This window comes from Anguilla rostrata, chromosome 12 (assembly GCF_018555375.3).
Source record: "Anguilla rostrata isolate EN2019 chromosome 12, ASM1855537v3, whole genome shotgun sequence".
NCBI lineage: Eukaryota > Metazoa > Chordata > Actinopteri > Anguilliformes > Anguillidae > Anguilla > Anguilla rostrata.
In genome coordinates, this window is record NC_057944.1 from 39,507,362 (window position 1) to 39,527,866 (window position 20,505).

Below are 20,505 nucleotides of genomic sequence, written 5' to 3' on the forward strand. Positions count from 1 at the left end.
AATTGTATCGCCGTCCAAATACTTATAGACCACATTGTATACAGATGAGGCCAAATGTTCACATACACCTAGGCTAAAGATATTCAAACCTCGGTCCTGGAGTAGCCCTGTGTATGCTGGTTTTCTTTCCAACCACAAATGCAATTCCAGAATTATAACAAGTTAATTTTTCTTAATTAGGTGCTCTTTGTGTTCAGAGGGATTTTTTACCCTCTTCAACCACATTATGTCAGAAATAGCTAAGCATTCCATGAAGAACAAAATTTCCATGTCCGTACTGTGCTTAGTGTGCTACATTTGCATACAATTACATTAAAAGGTAAATTATTTTTAATGGATCAAAGTAAAGACTGAGGTGAGTCAATAGACTTCAAATTGGTCAAAGTGTGGACACCTGCCCACTAAAACTAACCGTCTGGAAGATAATGAAGAATTCAAAGACAAAGCAAATTATAATGAGCCAAACCTGCATTGTGTCAATAAATTTCAGAAAATTAAACATGTTCAGGGGTCTACTGATTAATCTCAGTCTTTCAATTGGTCCAAAAAGTCTGTTACCTCTTCTATGTAACTGGTTGCAATAAAGCACAATATGAATATGGGAACTTTATTGTTCATGGCTATTTTTGACATGATGTGGCTTAGGTGGGTTAATAATCCCTCTAAACTTGAAAAGCACCTAATTAAGAAAAATGTACTTGTTCAAATTCTGGCATTGCAATTTTGGTTTGAACGAAAACCAGCATACACAGGGGTACTCCAGGCCTGAGGTTGGGAACCACTGAATTAGGGTATCTACTTTGTTCACATCAGAGGTAATTTTAAAACAATTTATTATAAACAGATTTATTTCAGCTTTAATACACTATTTCAGAATTCCAGTGGGTCAAAATTTTACATATACCAAGGTGGCTGTCTCTTTAAACAGTCTGGAAGATTCCAGAAATTTATGTAATGACTTTTTAGAAGCTTCTGATTGGCCAACTGTCATAATTGGGAGTTAATTGGCACTTGTCGCTGTATTTAAGGGCCTACCTTTAGAGCCACTGACATTTTGCACATGACACCATGTGAAAATCCAAGCAACTCAGCCAAGACCTATGAAATAAAATTGTGGCCCTTCACAAGTCCAGTTCCTCCTTAGGAGCAATTTCCAAACAACTGAAGGTACCCAGAGCAGTTGTACAAACGATTGTATGCAAATATAAAAATCTTGGGACCACACAGACACTGCATCGTTCAGGAAGGAGGCACAAATTAACTCCCAGGGCTGAACGAACTTTGGTTCGAAAGGTTCAACTGAACCCCAAGACAACAACAAAGGAATTGGTGAAGGACATGGAGGCATCAGATACCAAAGTATCCACATTCACCATTAAGAGAAGCCTACATCGCCATGGCCTGAAAGGCTGTCACGCAAGGAAGAAGCCTCAACTCCAAGACTGGCAAAAAAAACAGCCAGAATCAAGTTTGCAGTTGACCACCAGGACGAAGACCTAGCCTTTTTCAGAGGAGTGTTCTCTGTTCTAAACATTTAAAAAAATTAAACAAAAATTGAACAGTTTTCCATAATGATCAGTGCTATGTATGGAGGAACAAGACCCGGTTAAAACCTAGTATATGGCTGGACCAAACACACGTGATCCAGCCGACCAATGGTGTACCTTCATCACTCAGTCAGTCACTCACAGACATTGGCGTTTGTAGGGCTGGCCCCGCTGTTGCGGTCAGCCAAAAAGGGTGAGTCTTTAAATCCGAGGAAATCCATCCCAACTGTGAAGCATGGGGGTGGCAGCATCATGTTGTGGGGGTGTTTTGCTGGAAAAGGGACTGGTGCACTTCAGAAAATAGATGGCATCATGAGGAAGGAGGATTATCTAGAAATGCTGAAGCAACACCTCAAGACATCAGCTAGAAAGTTCAAACTTGGCCGCAACTGGGACTTCCAGCAGGAAAATGATCCTAAGCATCCCACCGAGGTTGTAACAAAATGGCTTGGGAAACAAAGTGAAAATATTGGAGTGGCCATCTCAAAACCTTGACCTGAATCCTAAAGAAATTTTGTGGACTGAACTGAACCTTACTGACTGACACCAGTTCTGTCAGGAAGAATGGGAAAAAATTCCGGCAAAGTATTGTGAGAAGCTTGTGGAAGGCTACCCCAAGCGTTTGATTCAAGTTAAGCAATCTAAAAGCAATGCCACCAAATAACAAAGTGTATGTAAACTTTTGACCCACTGAGCTGTGGACATAAATGTGTTATACAAACCACTTTTCATGCATTCTGAGTACACACATTCTGTTCTAAAGGGCGTTGTACACTTGTCTGACTCCTAGTGTCTTATTTATTTATTTATTTAAGTCGTAATTTTAATGTTTTTTGAGGCTGTGCATCGAAGTCTCGTATGTCCTGGCTGGTGCTAATGTGAATTTCCCTTTTGAGGTTTAATAAACTATATCATCATCATCACATTTAACATTTGCATGTGTTATTTTTCCCTTGTTTTCTCTATCAGGACTTCAGCTCATTAAGGAGATTCGAAGAGGACGGTGATTAGCTGGCAAATCTCAAAGGTCATTTACACAATCCATATATAAAGCCCGATATGGTGGGCACAGGCATTCAATCTTTCTGCGCGCTGCTTTCTCTATACTGTTGGAAACCAAACGAAGTCGTCGGCGCTGAGGCATGAACATCTGGAAATATTTATATTATTTGTCGAAATATGAAGATATTTATGTTCATTTCAAGGAGAGTCGCAGTATGTCAGCCTTATAGTTCTTCGTAATTTATTTAAATGACAAGAAATACAAATACGTAATATCCCAGCTAGATGATTTCGTAATATGAAGCACACAAACAAGCAGTCTGGTAATTGCTAATCGTCTGTACTTTTCCTGTTAACGATTCAGGAGAAAGTATCACCGGAAAAGGCGATGCAAGAACATCTCGGAACCTCCCCGGCGTTTTTTACACATCTGCAATAAACGTACCATGGGAAATTCAACTGAAATACTTTTTGTTCTACAACGACTGAATGAGACAGTGTCAAGCAAACACACATACTTCATCCTCATACTTGTTTACGTTTTTACTCTTGTGGCGAACCTGACTTTGATTGTGACAATTATTTCGGAGAAAACGCTCCATGAGCCCATGCTTGTATTCGTGTGTAACTTGTGTGTAAATGGTGTCCTTGGTGCTTCTATGTTTTATCCTAAAATATTGGTGGACATTTCATCCGACTTGAGTGTTACTTCGTATGAAGCTTGTCTGGGTCAAATTTTTGTATTATCCATCTACTTATACTGCGAATTTACTACATTAGCAATGATGGCTTATGACAGATACATCGCGATATGCAAGCCGCTCAATTACCACTCCATCATCACGCCTCAGAAGGTGATGAAATTTCTGGTTTTTACCTGGCTTGCATCCATCTGTGAATCAGTTGTTGTGTCGGCCTTGGTAGCCAGATTGCCTCTCTGTGGATTCAAAATCGAAAAGATTTACTGCACAACCTGGGCAGTCGTAAAACTATCATGTGTGGACACCACTATCAACAACATATACGGGTACATTCTCATGGTTTTTCACGCTTCACAAGCAGTGCTGATCGTGATTTCCTATATTCATATTGTCAGAGCATGTGTGAGATCGCCGAAAGAACGGAGTAAATTCATGCAGACCTGTTTGCCCCATTTAATCGCACTGACCAACTTCTTCATCGCACTAGGTTTTGACCTCATGTACACTCGCTATGGCCCCACCGACCGTCTGCAGGCTCTCCGAAATTTCATGTCCCTGGACTACCTCATTGTTCCACCGCTCCTAAATCCCTTAATATATGGCCTGAGACTGAACCAGATCCGCAGGAGAATCTTCAGGACTTGCAGCAAGAAAATACATACTTTAAAATGAATGTTTGTACTTCGTTCAGGCAGGAAAAGCCATATCCAACCGACAAATGTTTTCATACAATGGGAACAGGACAAAAATAATCTCTGAACAGCGAAACTAAAAGATTCTGAGATGCAGCACAATTTTAGACATTCTGATAAGTAATATAGGCCTCTTAGTATAGTGGCCTTGTTTGGTTTACATTATTATTTAGTTTCATGCATGAGTTGCGTTGCCTTGTGTATGAATACATTGTCCTTATGTACATTCGGAGCTTGAATGGCCAGACAGATGTAAACTGGAATTAGTCTCTTTTTCCCCGTGTTGAGACTGCTATTCATATTCCAGAGAGTAAAAAAATGTCTTTTTAGTGCAATGTCCTGCGCTGGTGGCAATGTGTATTTCCTATTTGAGGATTAATAAACTATATCTATATCATCACCATCATCATCATCATCATCATCACATGTAAATCTTGCCAGTGCTTTTTCTCTCTCTCAGGACTTCATTAAGTAGACTCGGCGAGGACGGTGATTAGCTGGCAAATCTCAAAGGTCATTTACACAATCCAGATATAAAGCCCGATACGGTGGGGACAGACATTAAATCTTTCTGCGCGTTGCCTTCTCCTTACAGTTAGCAACCAAATGAAGTCTTCAGCGCACTGGATTGAACATTATGAAACTTTTATTATTTTTCGAAATATGAAGGTATTTATTTACATTTCAAGGACAATCGCAGTATTTCAGCCTTAAAGTTCTTTGTAATTTATCGAAATGACAAGCAATGTGAACTCGTAATTTCCCAGCTAGATAATTTCTCAATAGGAAGCCTACAAGCCTATGTACAGACAATTAGTCTGCTTCTTGCTGATCGTCTGTATTTTTCCTGTTTGCGATGCAGGAGAAAATATCACCGGAAGAGCCGATGCAAAAGCATCTCGGAACCTCCCCGGCATTATTTATACGTCTGCTATAAAAGTACCATGGGGAATTCAACGGAAATACTGTTTTTTCTACAACGACTGAATGAGACAGAGTCAAGCAAACACATATATTTTATCCTCATTCTTCTTGTTTACCTTTTTACGCTTTTAGCGAACCTGACTTTGATTGGGACAGTTGTTTTGGAGAAAACACTCCATGAGCCCATGCTTGTATTCGTGTGTAACTTGTGTGTAAATGGTATACTTGGTGCCTCTATATTTTATCCTAAAATACTGGTGGACCTTTCATTCGATTTGAGTATTACTTCGTATAAAGCTTGTCTGGGTCAAATTTTTGTATTATACAGCTATCTATTCTGCGAATATACTACGTTAACAATAATGGCTTATGACAGGTATATCGCGATATGCAAGCCGCTCAATTACCACTCCATCATCACGCCTCGGAAGGTGACGCAATTATTGGTTTTTACCTGGCTTACATCCATCTGTGAAGCAGTTGTCGTGGCGGCCCTGGTAGCCAGACTGCCCCTCTGTGGATTCAATATCGAGAAGATTTACTGCACAGCCTGGGCCGTGGTAAAGCTGTCATGTGTGGACACCACTATCAACAACATATATGGGTACATTCTCATGTGTTCTTATATTTCACAAGCAGTGCTGATCGTGATTTCCTATATTCAAATCGTCAGAGCATGTGTGCGATCGAAGAAAGAACGGAGTAAATTCATGCAGACTTGTTTGCCCCATATAATCGTACTGACCAACAACTTCATCGCACTCTCTTTTGACCTCATGTACACTCGCTATGGTCCCACAAACCGTCTGCATGCTCTCCGCAATTTCATGTCCTTGGACTACCTCGTTGTTCCACCGCTCCTAAATCCCCTCATTTATGGCCTGAGACTGAATCAGATCCGCCGGAGAATTTTTAACATTTGCAGCCAGAAAATGCATGCTCTGAAATGAATATTGTCTAATTTGTTGTCCAGGCTCGAAAAGATTTAACATCTGTGATTGATAGAAATTTACATTTGTAGCTGATATATTTGCGTTTAAATTATTAGTCGAGTCGTCTCATTTACTACCTACATCTTCATGAAGATGGATTTATTTTTCTTGTGAAGTGATGCAAACCCTGCATAGCCTACTTTAATTCACCCTCTCGGACACATACAGGCATAGGCGGTTTTACCATAGCCTATAGGTAGGCAATTGTTTGGGGCCTCGCCCGCCGAAGGGGCCTCGTAAATTTTTGTTTATGAAACATTTTTCTTTTCTTGTCGCTCAAAAAGAATGATAATCTGTAATTGATTTATTTGTATCTATCTACATGTAAATGTGGGCCTATCCAATTAAATATCTATATTTGCCAATATTTATTATCACCCACATTTCACATTTAATGGACTATTCCACCTGGACTTTCCTGCATTTGCGCCTAATCAATGACGTAGAAATTCGAGTTGCCATCAGAGGCAGAGTCACTATCATTACATTACATTACATTACAGGCATTTAGCAGACGCTCTTATCCAGAGCGACGTACAACAAGTGCATAGGTTTCAAGATGTAGAGGCGCAAAAGAAACACTAGAGTGAAGTAAGGATCGTAGTGCCAGAAGTGACCACATCGATCAGGACTCCAACCCTGTAGAGTAAGCTTGTTCAGCAGCAAGAATCCTACCAAGTACAAGTACAAACTAGCACTGGAATCACACCTAATCATACAAAAACAATCCTACCAGATACACTAACATAATCAAATTATCCTAGCTAGGTACAATGAGCTGAACTATAGGCTAGGGAGGGGTGGGGAGAGGTGCAGCCTGAAGAGATGAGTCTTCAGTCTGCGTTTGAAAGTGGTGAGATTCTCTGCTGTTCTGACCATCACGGGGAGGTCATTCCACCAGCGAGGGGCCAGGACAGACAGCAGACGGGAGCGGGAAGTGCAGACGCGAAGAGGGGGAGGTGCCAAGCGTCCAGAGGTGGCAGAACGGAGAGGTCTGGCTGGTGTGTAGGGTCTGATGATCCTCTGAATGTACCCTGGTGCTGACCCCTTAGCTGCCTGGTATGCAAGCACCAAGGACTTAAATTTGATGCGAGCCATAACAGGCAGCCAGTGGAGGTCAGTGAGCAGGGGGTGACATGGGAATGTCTGGGAGGTTGTAGACCAGACGCGCTGCAGCATTCTGGATGAGCTGCAGGGGTCTGATGGCGGATGCTGGCAGACCAGCCAGTAGCGAGTTGCAGTAGTCCAAGCGGGACAGGACCATCGCTTGAACCAGGAGCTGGGTTGCGTAGGTGGTGAGGAAGGGGCGGATTCTCCGGATGTTGTACAGGAAGAACCTGCACGTTCGACTCACCGCCGTGATGTTCTGGGAGAGGGACAGTCTGTTGTCCATCACCACTCCAAGGTTTTTTGCGGTGGGTGATGATGACACCACAGTGTCCCCCAGGGAAATAGAAAAGTCAAGAAGGTTAGAGGATGGAGCAGGGATGAAGATCATCTCCGTCTTGCCTGGGTTCAGCTTAAGATGGTGGTTATCCATCCAGCTCTGGATGTCCCTCAGGCAGGCAGAGATGCGAGCAGAGACCTGAGTGTCAGAGGGCGGGAAGGAGAGAAAGAGTTGGGTGTCATCGGCATAACAATGATAGGACAACCCATGGGCAGAGATTACAGGACCAAGAGATTGGGTGTACCATAAAGCGTTTTCAAAGTGGATTTGAGAAGAGAAAGAGGAAGAAGAAAGACGCCCAGTTTAAGGAAAGTTAGTGTATTTACTTCGTATTTATTAGAGAGAACTGGACATTGTTACCTATTTAAATGTAAGTCCTGTAAAAATACACATAATAAATTGTCTAAATGTAAAAAAACCGACTTCATACATATACATTTGGTTAGGTTTTGACATAGTAATACACCCTTATTTACTATATCAACTTTAAGACAAGCAGCACGCTATGAATTATCTCACCGCGACCCATTAAATCCAATGGCGCAGACGTTGCTTCTTAATTTCAATCTGCTTTCCTAACGGTCATTTTGCATTTTGTACGGATTCCTAGACATGCTAGCGACCACCCTTTCTCACATTAACCTCAAATACGCAAGACAGGACACTTATACAGTATGCTAGCAAATTTATGTCAAGTTCCAATTATTTATATGGGGTGGTCGATACACGTCCTCTTAGCAACCAAAATCTAGCGCTGGACCATCTCTGAGTTATTTGCCGGCACATTAAAAAAAAAAGCTCGCTAAAGTACTTTTTTTTTTTTAAAACTACTGGAGGATAACGAGGATATTTTTCCTACATAAATAGGTACAGGTTGTTACCGATATTTCGCCTATTTCTAATATAGTTGCAAATCAGTTTACGTTTTCCTGTCTGTCGAACGAAGTTGGTTGATAATAGGTGCTCTCACTCTAGCTGACGTTACAACAGGTGTAACGTTAGTTGAAGAAGCTGAGCTAGCTAACGTTAGCAGCCTTACTGCTGCCTCAGCCTGTTGTACACCCACCACCCCTACTGCAACTTCTAGCGTTCTCTGCTGGTTGTGCTGAACCAGCTACAGTGTGGGAGGACAGTGTCAAAGGCGACACCGACAGAGAGCACCAGCCCACCACAAACCAGACACCCGCTCAGACCGGGACTTTTACCCCTAGAGAATAGTGGATGTTCAAATGCTTTATCAAAAAGCATGTACTATACTTTTGTCTTAAAAGAATTAAAGATTATATACTTAATTGTTTTCTTGCCATGTCTTCTTCTAACTGACTGAAGATCATTTGAAGTTCTTCAGTTAAAATTCTCATTTGGGTCTGTCCTTTAGTTCTGTGGCTTTGTTAACTGAAAAGAGCTGCCTCCAAAAAAAACTCCCGTTCATACAGCTATGTGCCTGGTAGACAGTAGCTTGTACAATTTCTGCCTCGGTGTTTGCTTCATGGTTAAAAAGCGCAATCCTTCGCTAGGTTTTCCAAGCGCAGATAAATGGTTGGACGCGCACCCTCCGCCTGGATGTTAAACACGTTTGAATTAGAAAATATTTCACAAATGAGGAACACATATTCCAGTCACATTTGGTAGCTACAGATGTCAAAAAAAAAAAAATGCAATATCGTAATCACAGCAGCATAAAAGTGAATATATCCGAGTACGTATCAAATAGATCCCTTATTATATCCTATGACCTCATCATTAAATAGCCTATATCATCTATAAGAAAACCCAAATCAATGTTAAATTCAATACATCAAAATTAAATAAATCAGAAAATGTAAATACATCCAGTGATGAAACGGACGTCGTATATCATACAGGTATCGAACACGTAACTTTATTTTGACTCGTGGTTCCCCGATTTCCACCGGAGCAGAGTGGAGAGCCGCTTCTGGGACGCTTCTGAAACTCAACTCACCCGGTGTCTTGGGTCTCAATAGGGTGCTGATTTTAAGGTAAAAACAAAAACCAGCAGAACCTGTAGCTCTCCAGGACCAGGGTTGGAGACCACTGGTCTAGACTCCAGAGTTTCCGCGATCAGCTCCGGTGGAAATCGAGGGTCAACTCTTGTCTTACGTCTTCCAAGCGCAGATAACGGGTTTAGGCGTGCGACTTTGGAGCCTCTGTATTTCATGGTGCTGTATATTATATATATATATATATATATATATATATATATATATATATATATATATATTTATATATATATATACATATATGTATGTATATGTATATATGTCAGAAAATACGTAATAATGTCAAATGCAATATATCGTAACAATAATACAGCAAAATCAGTTTGAATGTATCCTATATCCAACTGTGACCTTTTCGTTGTTAAATGACGTATGCAAGCCTATATCATCTGTAAGATGCTTATACTGTAAAGAACACCGTATATCATAGAAGTAGAACGCGTATCGAATACATTTATTTTAACTCATAGAAATAGGACTGAGTTAGCTGACAAACAAGGGACACCAAACGAAAAGACGTAGATGACGACTTGTGTGCATTTCCTCCGGTACAGCTCCCCAGCACGTGCAGCTGTCAGCTACAGAACTCACGGGACCGCGGCCTCGACCACAAGCAATCGTCCTACCAGCTGTTCAACCACTAGCATGGCCCAGGTAGTCCGGTTTTAGGAGGAGGTTTTAACAAAAACCCAGCTGTACGCATAGTTTCAAGAAAATGTGCATGTTTCTCTCTCCGGATATACAAAATAGCTTTGTAAATGACCTAAAATATGCATTTTGATATATTTAGAAATGAACACATCTTGAATAAAGGAAACTTTGAAAAGGGAGTTCATATTTCAATATGTATGACTCTCAAAGCGATATATAGCCTATAACGCGACTGACACGTCCTCAACTGCATGGCAACTTACATTACATTTATTTGGCAGACGCTTTTATCCAAAGCGACGTACAAAAGTGCATTTCATGGTCATAGACAACTGCTAAACACCGGTTCAGTAAGGTACAATACTTATTTTGTACAGCTGTTTCTAGCCAAGAACACAGTTTAGTTCACACAGTGAACATTATTCAGACCTAACCTCTGCAAAGCCAACTAGGCAGAATAATACGCTACAGTATTAGGACAAATACAAATTACCAAAAAGTGCTGGGATGGGGAAACATATAACAAGTGTCATGAAACAAGGGGGGGGGGGGGGCATTTAGAGTGAAATATACAGCGTGGTGGTGGTTAGTTTAGGTATAGTCTGAAGAGATGAGTCTTCAGGCCACGGCGGGAGATGGGTAGTGAGGAGGAGGTTCGGAGAGGGACGGGGGTTTCGTTCCACTACTGGGGAGCTAGGGTGGAGAAGCTCTGTGATCCCTTTGGGCGGGTGGGAGGGGTTACCAAGGCGCCCTGCTGCCGCAGAGCGGAGTGGTCGCGCAGGCACATAGAATCAGAGCCATGTCCTGCAAGTAGATGGGGGCTGTCCTGTTGGCAGCAGTGTAGGCAAGGGTCAGGGCTTTGAACCGGATCCTGGCAGCGACCGGTAGCCAGTGGAGTGATCGCAGCAGAGGAGTGACGTGGGAGGATTTGGGGAGGTTGTAGATGAGTCGGGCTAGCATGATACATGTTCTTTTGGGCTACCATCCGTTCGTGCGCTGTACGTATATAATGTATCCCTTAATATATACTGGGGCGTTATCTTTAAATGTATAATCTGTAAGAAAAACGAAAAACCAATTTCAAATTAAATATATAAAAATTTAATTCATAAGAAAATTAATTCATGTGATGTGGTCTGCGTTTATAAGTGCGTTGCTACGTGCATAGCGAGGGCAGCGTCCTATGTATTCTTTTTAGCATAGCCGCCTAGCTTACTACAGTGAATGTTTAAGCCTGCAACAGTTTGCATCTAAGTGGCTACTGCAGGTTAGTCTAGTTATAGCACTGCATAGATTGCTGATAATGGTATTGCTATGTATAGATTCAAAATAATATGCATTTTAAATATAGCTATATTGCATTCATAATTTATTTTCATCAGTTAACATCATTGTCTACTAAAGTAGGCTAGATAAGCTTTCTGTATGTGAATATTACTACACTTTCAAATAATCACTTTGTTTATAATGTATGTATATACCCCTTCCTTTTTAGCAACCACACCCTGAACTCATACACTCAAATCACACCCTCAAATATAATAACAACGCCGAATTGTGCTCATGTTGTTTTGTTTTACATTTACATTTACATTACATTCATTTAGCAGACGCTTTTATCCAAAGCGACGTACAAAAAGTGCATTTTCATGATCGTAGACAACTGCTGAACACGGGTTCAGTAAGGTACAATTACTTATTTTGTAAAGCTATTTCTAGCCGAGAACAAAGAACACTATCCTGGTCTAACATCTGCAAAGCCAGTCATTAAAATATGTCATTAAATTGTATGTCATTAAAATATAAACTGGATTTACGGACTGTGTGTATTCTTACCAATACGCCGCTGTGACAGCAAGAGATAGGCTACTGAACCGGTGCAGGACAACCTAAACGGGCACAGCAAGTGTATCTACAGTTGTCAGACCCCCTGTTTCTGCTTTTTAAGTCGATAATTTAATGTTTTCTTATGCTGTGATTTGTATGTGTTCTAAGTCCATGTTTTAACGTAATGTTCTGCGTTAGTTACAACGTGAATTTCCCTTTAGAGGATTAATAAACTATATCAACATCATCAACACATTTAACTCTTTCCAGTGTTATTTTTCTATTTCTCTCTCTCAGGACTTCAGCTCATTAAGCAGATTCGGTGAGGACGGTGATTAGCTGGCAAATCTCAAAGGCCATTTACACAATCCAGATAAAAGCCCGATATGGTGGGTACAGACATTAAATGTTTCTGCGTATTTGCTTTCTCTATACAGTTAGGAACCAAACGAAGTCTTCAGCGCTTTGGCTTGAACATCGGGACGTTTTTATATGATTTTTCGAAATATGAAGGTATTTATATTAATTTCAAGAACAGCGGAGGATTTCAGCCTTAAAGTTCGTTGTAATTTATCCAAATGACAACAATTGTGAACACATAATATCCGAGCTTCGTGATTTCGGAATAGGAAGCCCACAAGCCTATGGAGCCTACCAACAAGCAGTCTGCTTATTGCTGATCGCCTGTATTTTCCCTGTTTGCGATGCAGGAGAAATAATCCCCGGAAAAGCCGATGCAAGAATATCTCGGAAACTCTCCGGCGTTTTTTTACACATCTGCTATAAAAGTACCATGGGGAATTCAACTGAAATACTGTTTGTTCTACAAGGACTGAATGAGACAGTGTTAAGCAAACACACATACATTATTCTCATTCTTCTTGTTTACCTTTTTACTGTTTTAGCGAACCTGACTTTGATTGTGACAATTATATTGGAGAAAACTCTCCATGAGCCCATGCTTGTATTTCTGTGTAATTTGTGTGTAAACGGTATACTTGGTGCCTCTATATTTTATCCTAAAATATTGGTGGACCTTTTATCCGACTTGAGTGTTACTTCGTATAAAGCTTGTTTGGGTCAATTTTTTTTATTATACAGCTATACAAACTGCGAATTTACCACGTTAGCAATGATGGCTTATGACAGGTATATCGCGATATGCAAGCCGCTCAATTACCATTCAATCTTCACGCCTCAGAAGGTGATGCAATTACTATTATTTACCTGGCTTTTATCCATCTGTGAATCTGTTATTGTGGTCGGCCTGGTAGCCAGACTGCCCCTCTGTGGATTCAACATCGAGAAGATTTACTGCACAGCATGGGCCGTGGTAAAGCTGTCATGTGTGGACACCTCTATCAACAACATAGTCGGGTACATTACCATAGTTTTTAACGTTTCACTAGCAGTGCTGGTCGTGATATCCTATATTTATATAGCCAGAGAATGTGTCCGATCGCCTAAAGAACGGAGTAAATTCACGCAGACGTGTTTGCCCCATTTAATCGCACTCTCCAACTTCTTCGTCGCAGTAAGTTTTGACCTCATGTACACGCGCTATGGTCCCACTGACCGTCTGCATGCTCTCCGCAATTTCATGTCCTTGGACTACCTCATTGTTCCACCGATCCTAAATCCACTAGTTTATGGTCTGAGACTGAACCAAATCCGTCATAAAATCTTTAGAATATGCAGCCAGAAAAGACATGCTCTAAAGTGAATGTCTGTACTTTGTTCAGCCAGGGAAATGAATGTCGGCTACAAATGTATTTATAAAAATGACAACAATATAATTATCTCTGAACAGATTAACTAAAGGATTCAAAGATGCAGCACAGTTTTAGACATTCCCGGGAGTAATATAACCTTCTCTTATGTTCTAGTGGCCTTGTTTGGTTTGCATTATTTTTAGTTTCACGCAAAACCAAACACGGCCACTAGAACATAAGAGAAGGTTCTATTACAAACTGGAATGACTCTCTTTTTCCGCCCGTGTTGAGACTGCTATTCATATTTAAAAGAGTAAAAAATGTAGATTACATTTTAAGTTGCAGTGATAAAAATAAAATTCATAATGTTTCTCCAAAAGTAGTCAGTTTCTTAGATATGTACAAAAACATAATGGAAATAAATATGTAGAACAATGTTTTTAATGAGGTCCATTATTTAAATTTTTGAATTCTGGACACTTCAAGGCCACGTGAGGTAATCAGCAGAATGTTGTGTTTAAAGATCACAGTGGTGAGAAGTTATTGGTGGACACTGTGGGGATTCTGATTGTTGCCAATAAAATAGGGATGTATCAGACAGTTCAGGGTTCTCTTGGGCTGCCTATGAGGAGCTCTCCCAGTGTGCTCATTGGTCAATAAATGTCACTTATTGAACCTGCCATTGCCATCTCATCCTTGGGGTCCCCAGAAAAAGAAAGGGTAATGGTATGCATGGGATGTTTCTTCTGTAGCAGTTTATTTTGTTTCATATAAACTTGTACCTCATGAGTAAACCATTTGTGGTTTGCAGTAGATTTAGAAACTAATATTACTGATTATAAATTCTACTGCAACTGAGAAACATAGAAAATCATCAAGAAACTAAATATATATTTTTAAAATAATTCTATTGTCAGTCATTGATTACTTGGAATATTCATATTCATGGTATATATTAATTATTTCCCCATAGTATCATCTATATAAATTCAATACAAACATCACATAATGTATGGAATTGTTGTTATTTGAGAAAACTGATATTGAAAAAAGACTGAATTGTGGAATTGGTTATGAGAGGGGACTGAATTGAGGGAGTAACGAACAGAATTTATTTGAGCGAACTGATTCTAAAAGATTTACATTGCAGTAATCTAGACAGGAGGTTACCTTGGCCTGAACAAGCAGCTGGGTAGAGGACGTGGTCAGGTATGGTTGAATCCTCCTGATGTTGAACAGGAGGAATCTGCAGGACCGTGATGTTGCTGTGATGTGCTTCATGAAGTCCAGCTGATCATGCAGGACCACCCACAGGCTTTTTGCAGAGTCAGGGGCAGTCACTGTGGTACCATCGACAGCGACGTAGGGCTCCCTTAGCAGGGAGGTCTTGTGAGAGATAAACAGCAGCTCAGTCTTGTTGAGGTTGAGCTTCAGGTGATGCCTGGTCATCCACGTTGAGATGTCAGCCAATTTGGCAGATATTCTCCAATTAATCTGCATGGCAGAGGAAAGGACAGAGAAGAATTGTGTAGCATCAGCATAACGGTAACAAGTGAAGCCATGTGAATTAATGACAGAGTCGAAAGATTTGGTGTAAGTGGAGGACAGCAGAGGCCCCAGTACAGATGCCTGTGGCACTCCTGTAACAAGTGGATGAGGTGCAGACAGACACCATCCATACGACTGGTCTGAGGCAGTTATAAATTTGACTGCAGTGCAATTCCGTTATCTAAACCAAGTGCTTCAAATTGGACGGAGCTTCACCTTGAAGTAGGACAAAGAGCCCAAATATACTGCTAAAGCAACCAAGGAGTTTTCAGGAACAAAAACAGGAATGTTCTTGACTGGGTAAGTCAGTCACCTCATCCAAAATCCAATACCTTATGGACCTTAATAAAATGTAATCATATTTTTTGAATGTGCCTACTTTTTATTTTCAATTTTCATTTTCCCTTCTTTGCAGGACTCATTACAGAACAGTTTATTTCTGAGAATAAAAGACCTCACATGGACAATGACCTCACAGTAAAATAAATGAATAAGAATAAACAAAATAATATATAAAAACTAATTGAAACACTTACTGTAATCTGTTCAAAATATGACAGAAACTTTTATTTAGTGTAATTCATGGTACAGGAAAAAAATGATATCTCAACAAAAACATGTTTTACAACAACTTTACCTCGGAACTAGGAACCTTTTGAGGAACTCAGTGTGTTTCCACCGCAGGAACTAGGGTCTAAATTTAGTTCCGGGGGCTTTATTTTACCCCCCAAAGAGTTCCTGCTCGGGGGATAGTACTTTCCGAAAGTACAGGAACCTTTTGGGTGGAGCTTGCAGCGCTGAACATTTCTGATTGGTCGAGTACTCGCAGCATTTTTTTGTGTTTATTTTCAGCCGCCATGTTTAAAAATATGCAGCCGCAAACCAATTTATTTTCATAATAACTTCAAATCAAGCTTGTATGTTATGCAGAGCAGTAGCCTAGTTTTGGTTATAGCCTGCCAGACGTACTATACGTCTTGGAATTATAATGTGTGCTCTTCTGTTCTTTTTGTCATGTTCCTGTGTTCCTGTCTGCGTTTTCCCTGTTGGGCCGCCAGATGGCGGCACTTCTGTTTTGTGTCCTGCTCCCCTTGTGTTAATTGTATGATTGTTTTCAATTGTCCAATCATTGTATTCAATTGTCTCGTTTTCCCTTCCCTCTCTGTGGCCTGATTGTTCATGGTGCCCTCCTGTGTCTCGTCAGTGTGTTCTATTTAAGTTTCCCCCTCCCTTGACTCAGGTGCTGGATCCTTGTGATTATGTGGTAACATGAGATTGTTTGTTTGTAAGTCTCTGCTCCTTGTGTTCTTGCCTATGCCCTGATCTTCTAGTGTTTTTGGATTTTTCCTTGTTCCTTGTTTTTTCTTGTTTTCCTTGTTTGTTTAAGGTTGCCCTGAGAGGTTTTGTGTTCCCTTTTGTTCCCCCCTTTCAAGTAAAGTCTTTTTGTTCTTCCATTTTGGAGTTTTGCATTTTTTCCTCTGCACTTGGGTCCAAACCCCCCACGCAATCCTAACACTTTTCTTGCTTTAGTATTGTTTTATACATTTTTTTATAAAAAGCATTCGTGCTGGGACAGCATATTATGTACCAAAACATTCAAACGGATTAATTCGGTTGCTGAATATTTTCTTCCGGATTTTCTTTGTTAGCCCGTTGTAATTGACTCAAAACGTTTGATACAGTTATGTGAGGTATGCAATAGTTCTGCGTAATTCACATTGGTGATACAGTAAAAGCAAACTGGAAATCACCTTCCGCACTTTTTTTCAGGGTAAAATAACAGGTTCATTCTAGTAATCGTCCCTTTAGCTTTTTCAGACTGTCGTAATTTTACTCTGCCATTCTTTAATTCCACAAAAAGACCAGGAAGACTATGGACTAATTTATGGTGCATGGTTTCCATCTGGAGGGCACACTTCGCTGCTCGGCTAGCAGTAACTTCGAAGGAAAGCAAACGGTGGCTGTACCACTACTAATTAAAATTTTCATGCAAGTCCGAGTTTTCGTTCTATTCTTGTCATTTTGCGATTAGCCTATATGGAATTGACGATGAGAAAGTAATCAAACAGCAAATTGTTTACAACGTGTGCATGTTTTCTGCTGTTGTTGCCAGTTGTGAATGCATTCTGTCGCTTCGGATGTCAAGACATGAAAGCGAATGTTCGCATAAAAACATAATGAATGTGTTTGAGAGGATATATAAAACAGTTACAATCTGACTATTGGCCTGTTATATCCTATTTGTTGCATAACAACGGTCAAAGTTCAACTACCAACGACAGTTTTGCTTGACAACGGTAAAATATGCCCAAACGGCTGCAGAAGAATATTTCAATTCCAGGTGATTAAATCGATTAAAAAAAAAAATACGAAAGTAACCATATATAATCATTGTTGGTAACCCATTGTATATAAGTGGAATAAACCCCTCCGGGCTGTCCCGGTTATTAGAAAATAATGTAGGCTACTTCGTGGTAGTATGGGGTTACAGAAGAAATCATAGGACAGATGGAACGACGACAACGTTGCTTTTTCATATGTCAGTGGGCTAATTTGCCTAATCTTCGCGGGACTATAGACTGCGGTGGAAACGCAGACAACCATGGGATGACGGAACCTTTTAGTTCCTTGAAAAGTAGTTCCAGGTACTTTTGGTGGAAACGTGGCTTTGGTAACATCAGGGATAGTTCATGCAGTAAGCAAAGGCTAAGTCAGTAAAGTTATGGCAAGCCAAACTAGAAGTGAGGCATGATTACAAGAGATATGATAATGTGCTACAACACTGATTTATTACAAATGCAACACACATTTTAGATGAAAATACAAGTGTAATATGAAAGGGCTAGAAGATCAACATACAAGTGATATAAGACAGTGATCTGGGATTGGGAGTGGCCCCACAGATGAGTATTGTTAGAGTTTGTCGAGTTTCAGTCTGATGAGATTCGTTTTAAGACCATAGTGGAAAATGGGCAGTGACTGAGTGGTTCGTAGAGGAATGGAAAGTTTGTTCCACCACTGGGGAGATGAGCAAGAACCATTCACCCAGATGGCAAAAAGTGCAACTTCTTTAATTTTTTTCCCCACTACATGAGCTTTAAAATAATGAATGTTATATGTTACTGAATGTGTAGAGTAGAAGATGAAAAGATAGAAAAAAACTCATGTGTGGGTGTGAAGATTAGCCAGAATGCTTTATTGAGAAAACAACATATAAAATTAATAAAGTGTATTAAAATGCAAGTAAGAGTGAACAGCATGATTATTAGGATTGTTTACCCATTCATAGCAACCAAGGGCTTTTATTAAAATCACTGTGATGAGTCCAATGATGGTGGAATAATGGCACCCTGAAGTGATAGTTTCATTCGTAAAACCTCAGTACTTCATAAAGTGATGGTTAATCACTATACATGCCACTGACAGACAGTCTTGCTTAAGGCAAAATGGTCTCTTTTTTTTGTCCTTCTTTTTCCCCTGTCCCTTAGAGAGTCCGTGCAGTGCACGCCACTGCGCACGACGCGGTGTACAGGCCGTTAATTGGCTGGTAATTCTCAATGGCCCTTAACGCAATCTAGATATAAAGACTGACGCGGTGAACATCGACATTAAATCATTCAGCTTGTTGCTTTCTTTGTACCGTTAGAAACAAACCAAATGTAGGGACTTCAGCCCTTCACCTTGAATGTCAGCAAAATAAGTTTTGATGTTATTTTTTGAATTGTTGTAGGACTTCAACCACATAGTTATTTGCATTTAATTCAAATGTGAATTTTTTTATTGTAAACAAATAATATTCGAGCTAGATGATTTTTGAATAGGAAATCTGCAAGCCGTACAAACAGGCAGTCTTATCATTGTTCATATTTTTCTGTTTGTGGTGCAGGAGAACCCTGGAACAGCTGACGCAAGAACATCTCGGAACCTCACTCCTGCTATAAAACTACCATGGAAAATTCAACTAAAATACTGTTTGTTCTACAAGGATTCAACGAGACAGTGTCAAGCAAACAAACATACTTTTTCCTCACTCTTCTTGTTTACCTTTTCACTGTTTTAGTGAACCTGACTTTGATTACAACAATTATTCTGGAAAAAACGCTACATGAGCCCATGCTTATATTTCTCTGTAACTTGTGTGTAAATGGGATATTTGGTGCCTCTACATTTTATCCTAAAATATTGGTGGACCTTTCATCTGACTTGAGTGTTACTTCATATGAAGCTTGCCTGGCCCAGATTTTTGTAATATACAGCTACGTTTTCTGTGAATTCACTACATTAGCAATGATGGCTTATGACAGGTATGTCGCGATATGCAAGCCGCTCAACTACCACTCCATCATCACGCCTCAGAGGGTCATGAAATTGCTGCTGTTTACCTGGCTTTTATCCATCTGTGAATCCGTTATTGTGGTGGCCCTTGTAGCCAGACTACCCCTCTGTGGATTCAACATTGAAAAGATTTATTGCACAGCTTGGGCAGTGGTGAAGCTGTCATGCGTGGATACCACGATCAATAACGTATACGGGTCCATTCTCATGTGTTTTCACATTTTACAAGCAGTGCTGATCTTGATTTCCTATGTTAATATCATAAAAGTTTCTGTGCGATCACCGGAAGATCGGAGTAAATTCATGCAGACCTGTTTGCCCCATTTAATCACACTGACCAACTTCTTGATCGCACTCGTTTTTGACATAATGTATGCTCGCTATGGTCCCACCAGTCGTCTGCAGGCTCTCCGCAATTTCATGTCCCTGGAATACCTCATTGTTCCACCGCTCCTAAATCCCCTCATTTATGGCCTGAGACTGAACCAGATCCGCCGGAGAATTTTCAGAATTTGCAGCCAGAAAATACATGCTCTGAAATGAAATTGTTTAATTTGTTGTCCAGGCTGGAAAAGATTTAACATCTGTGATTGATAGAAATTACATTGCTGATGGGCGTTTAAATTATCATCAGTCGAGTCGTCTCATTTACTACCTACATCGTCATGAAGATGGATTCATTTTTCTTGTGAAGTGATGCAAACCCTGTATAGCCTACTTTAATTCATCCTCTAGCACACATACAGGTATGTGCTTGGTAGACAGTAGCATTTACAATTTCTGCCTCGGTGTTTGCACAATGAAACTGCTTCATGGTTAAAAAGCGTAATCCTTCGCTAGGTTTTCCAAGCGCAGATAAATGGTTAGACGCGCACCTTCAGCCTGGATGTTAAACACGTTTGAATTAGAAAATATTTCACATATGCGGAAAAAATATTCCAGTCACATTTGGTAGCTATAGATTGTCAAAAAACAATATGCAATATCATAATCACAGCAGCATAAAAGTGAATATATCCGAGTAGGTATCAAATAGATCCCTTATGATATCCTCCTATGACCTGAAATGGTAAATGGACTGCATTTATATAGCGCTTTTATCCAAA

At 40.2% G+C, this 20,505-nt stretch overlaps 3 protein-coding genes across 3 annotated transcripts; all 3 read left to right on the forward strand.

Moving 5' to 3' along the window:
• The first annotated feature begins 2,648 nt into the window (after window positions 1–2,648).
• Window positions 2,649–3,922, forward strand: LOC135236697 (putative gustatory receptor clone PTE03). The gene has a single exon (XM_064303186.1). The coding sequence runs from the start codon at window positions 2,996–2,998 to the stop codon at window positions 3,920–3,922; it is 927 nt and encodes a 308-aa protein (XP_064159256.1). The 5' UTR covers window positions 2,649–2,995.
• Window positions 3,923–4,695: 773 nt separating this feature from the next.
• Window positions 4,696–5,816, forward strand: LOC135236698 (olfactory receptor 10H4-like). Its single transcript, XM_064303187.1, has one exon. It carries the CDS (start codon window positions 4,887–4,889, stop codon window positions 5,814–5,816), a length of 930 nt encoding a protein of 309 aa, XP_064159257.1. The 5' UTR covers window positions 4,696–4,886.
• A 13,147-nt stretch (window positions 5,817–18,963) lies between these two features.
• LOC135236732 (olfactory receptor 8I2-like) lies at window positions 18,964–19,942 on the forward strand. Its single transcript, XM_064303247.1, has one exon. The coding sequence runs from the start codon at window positions 19,013–19,015 to the stop codon at window positions 19,940–19,942; it is 930 nt and encodes a 309-aa protein (XP_064159317.1). The 5' UTR covers window positions 18,964–19,012.
• Window positions 19,943–20,505: the final 563 nt, after the last annotated feature.

Bases quoted from the DNA above. Each gene is read 5' to 3' on its own strand.
- LOC135236697 (XM_064303186.1), top strand. From the start codon at position 2,996: ATGGGAAATTCAACTGAAATACTTTTTGTTCTACAACGACTGAATGAG.
- LOC135236698 (XM_064303187.1), top strand. From the start codon at position 4,887: ATGGGGAATTCAACGGAAATACTGTTTTTTCTACAACGACTGAATGAG.
- LOC135236732 (XM_064303247.1), top strand. From the start codon at position 19,013: ATGGAAAATTCAACTAAAATACTGTTTGTTCTACAAGGATTCAACGAG.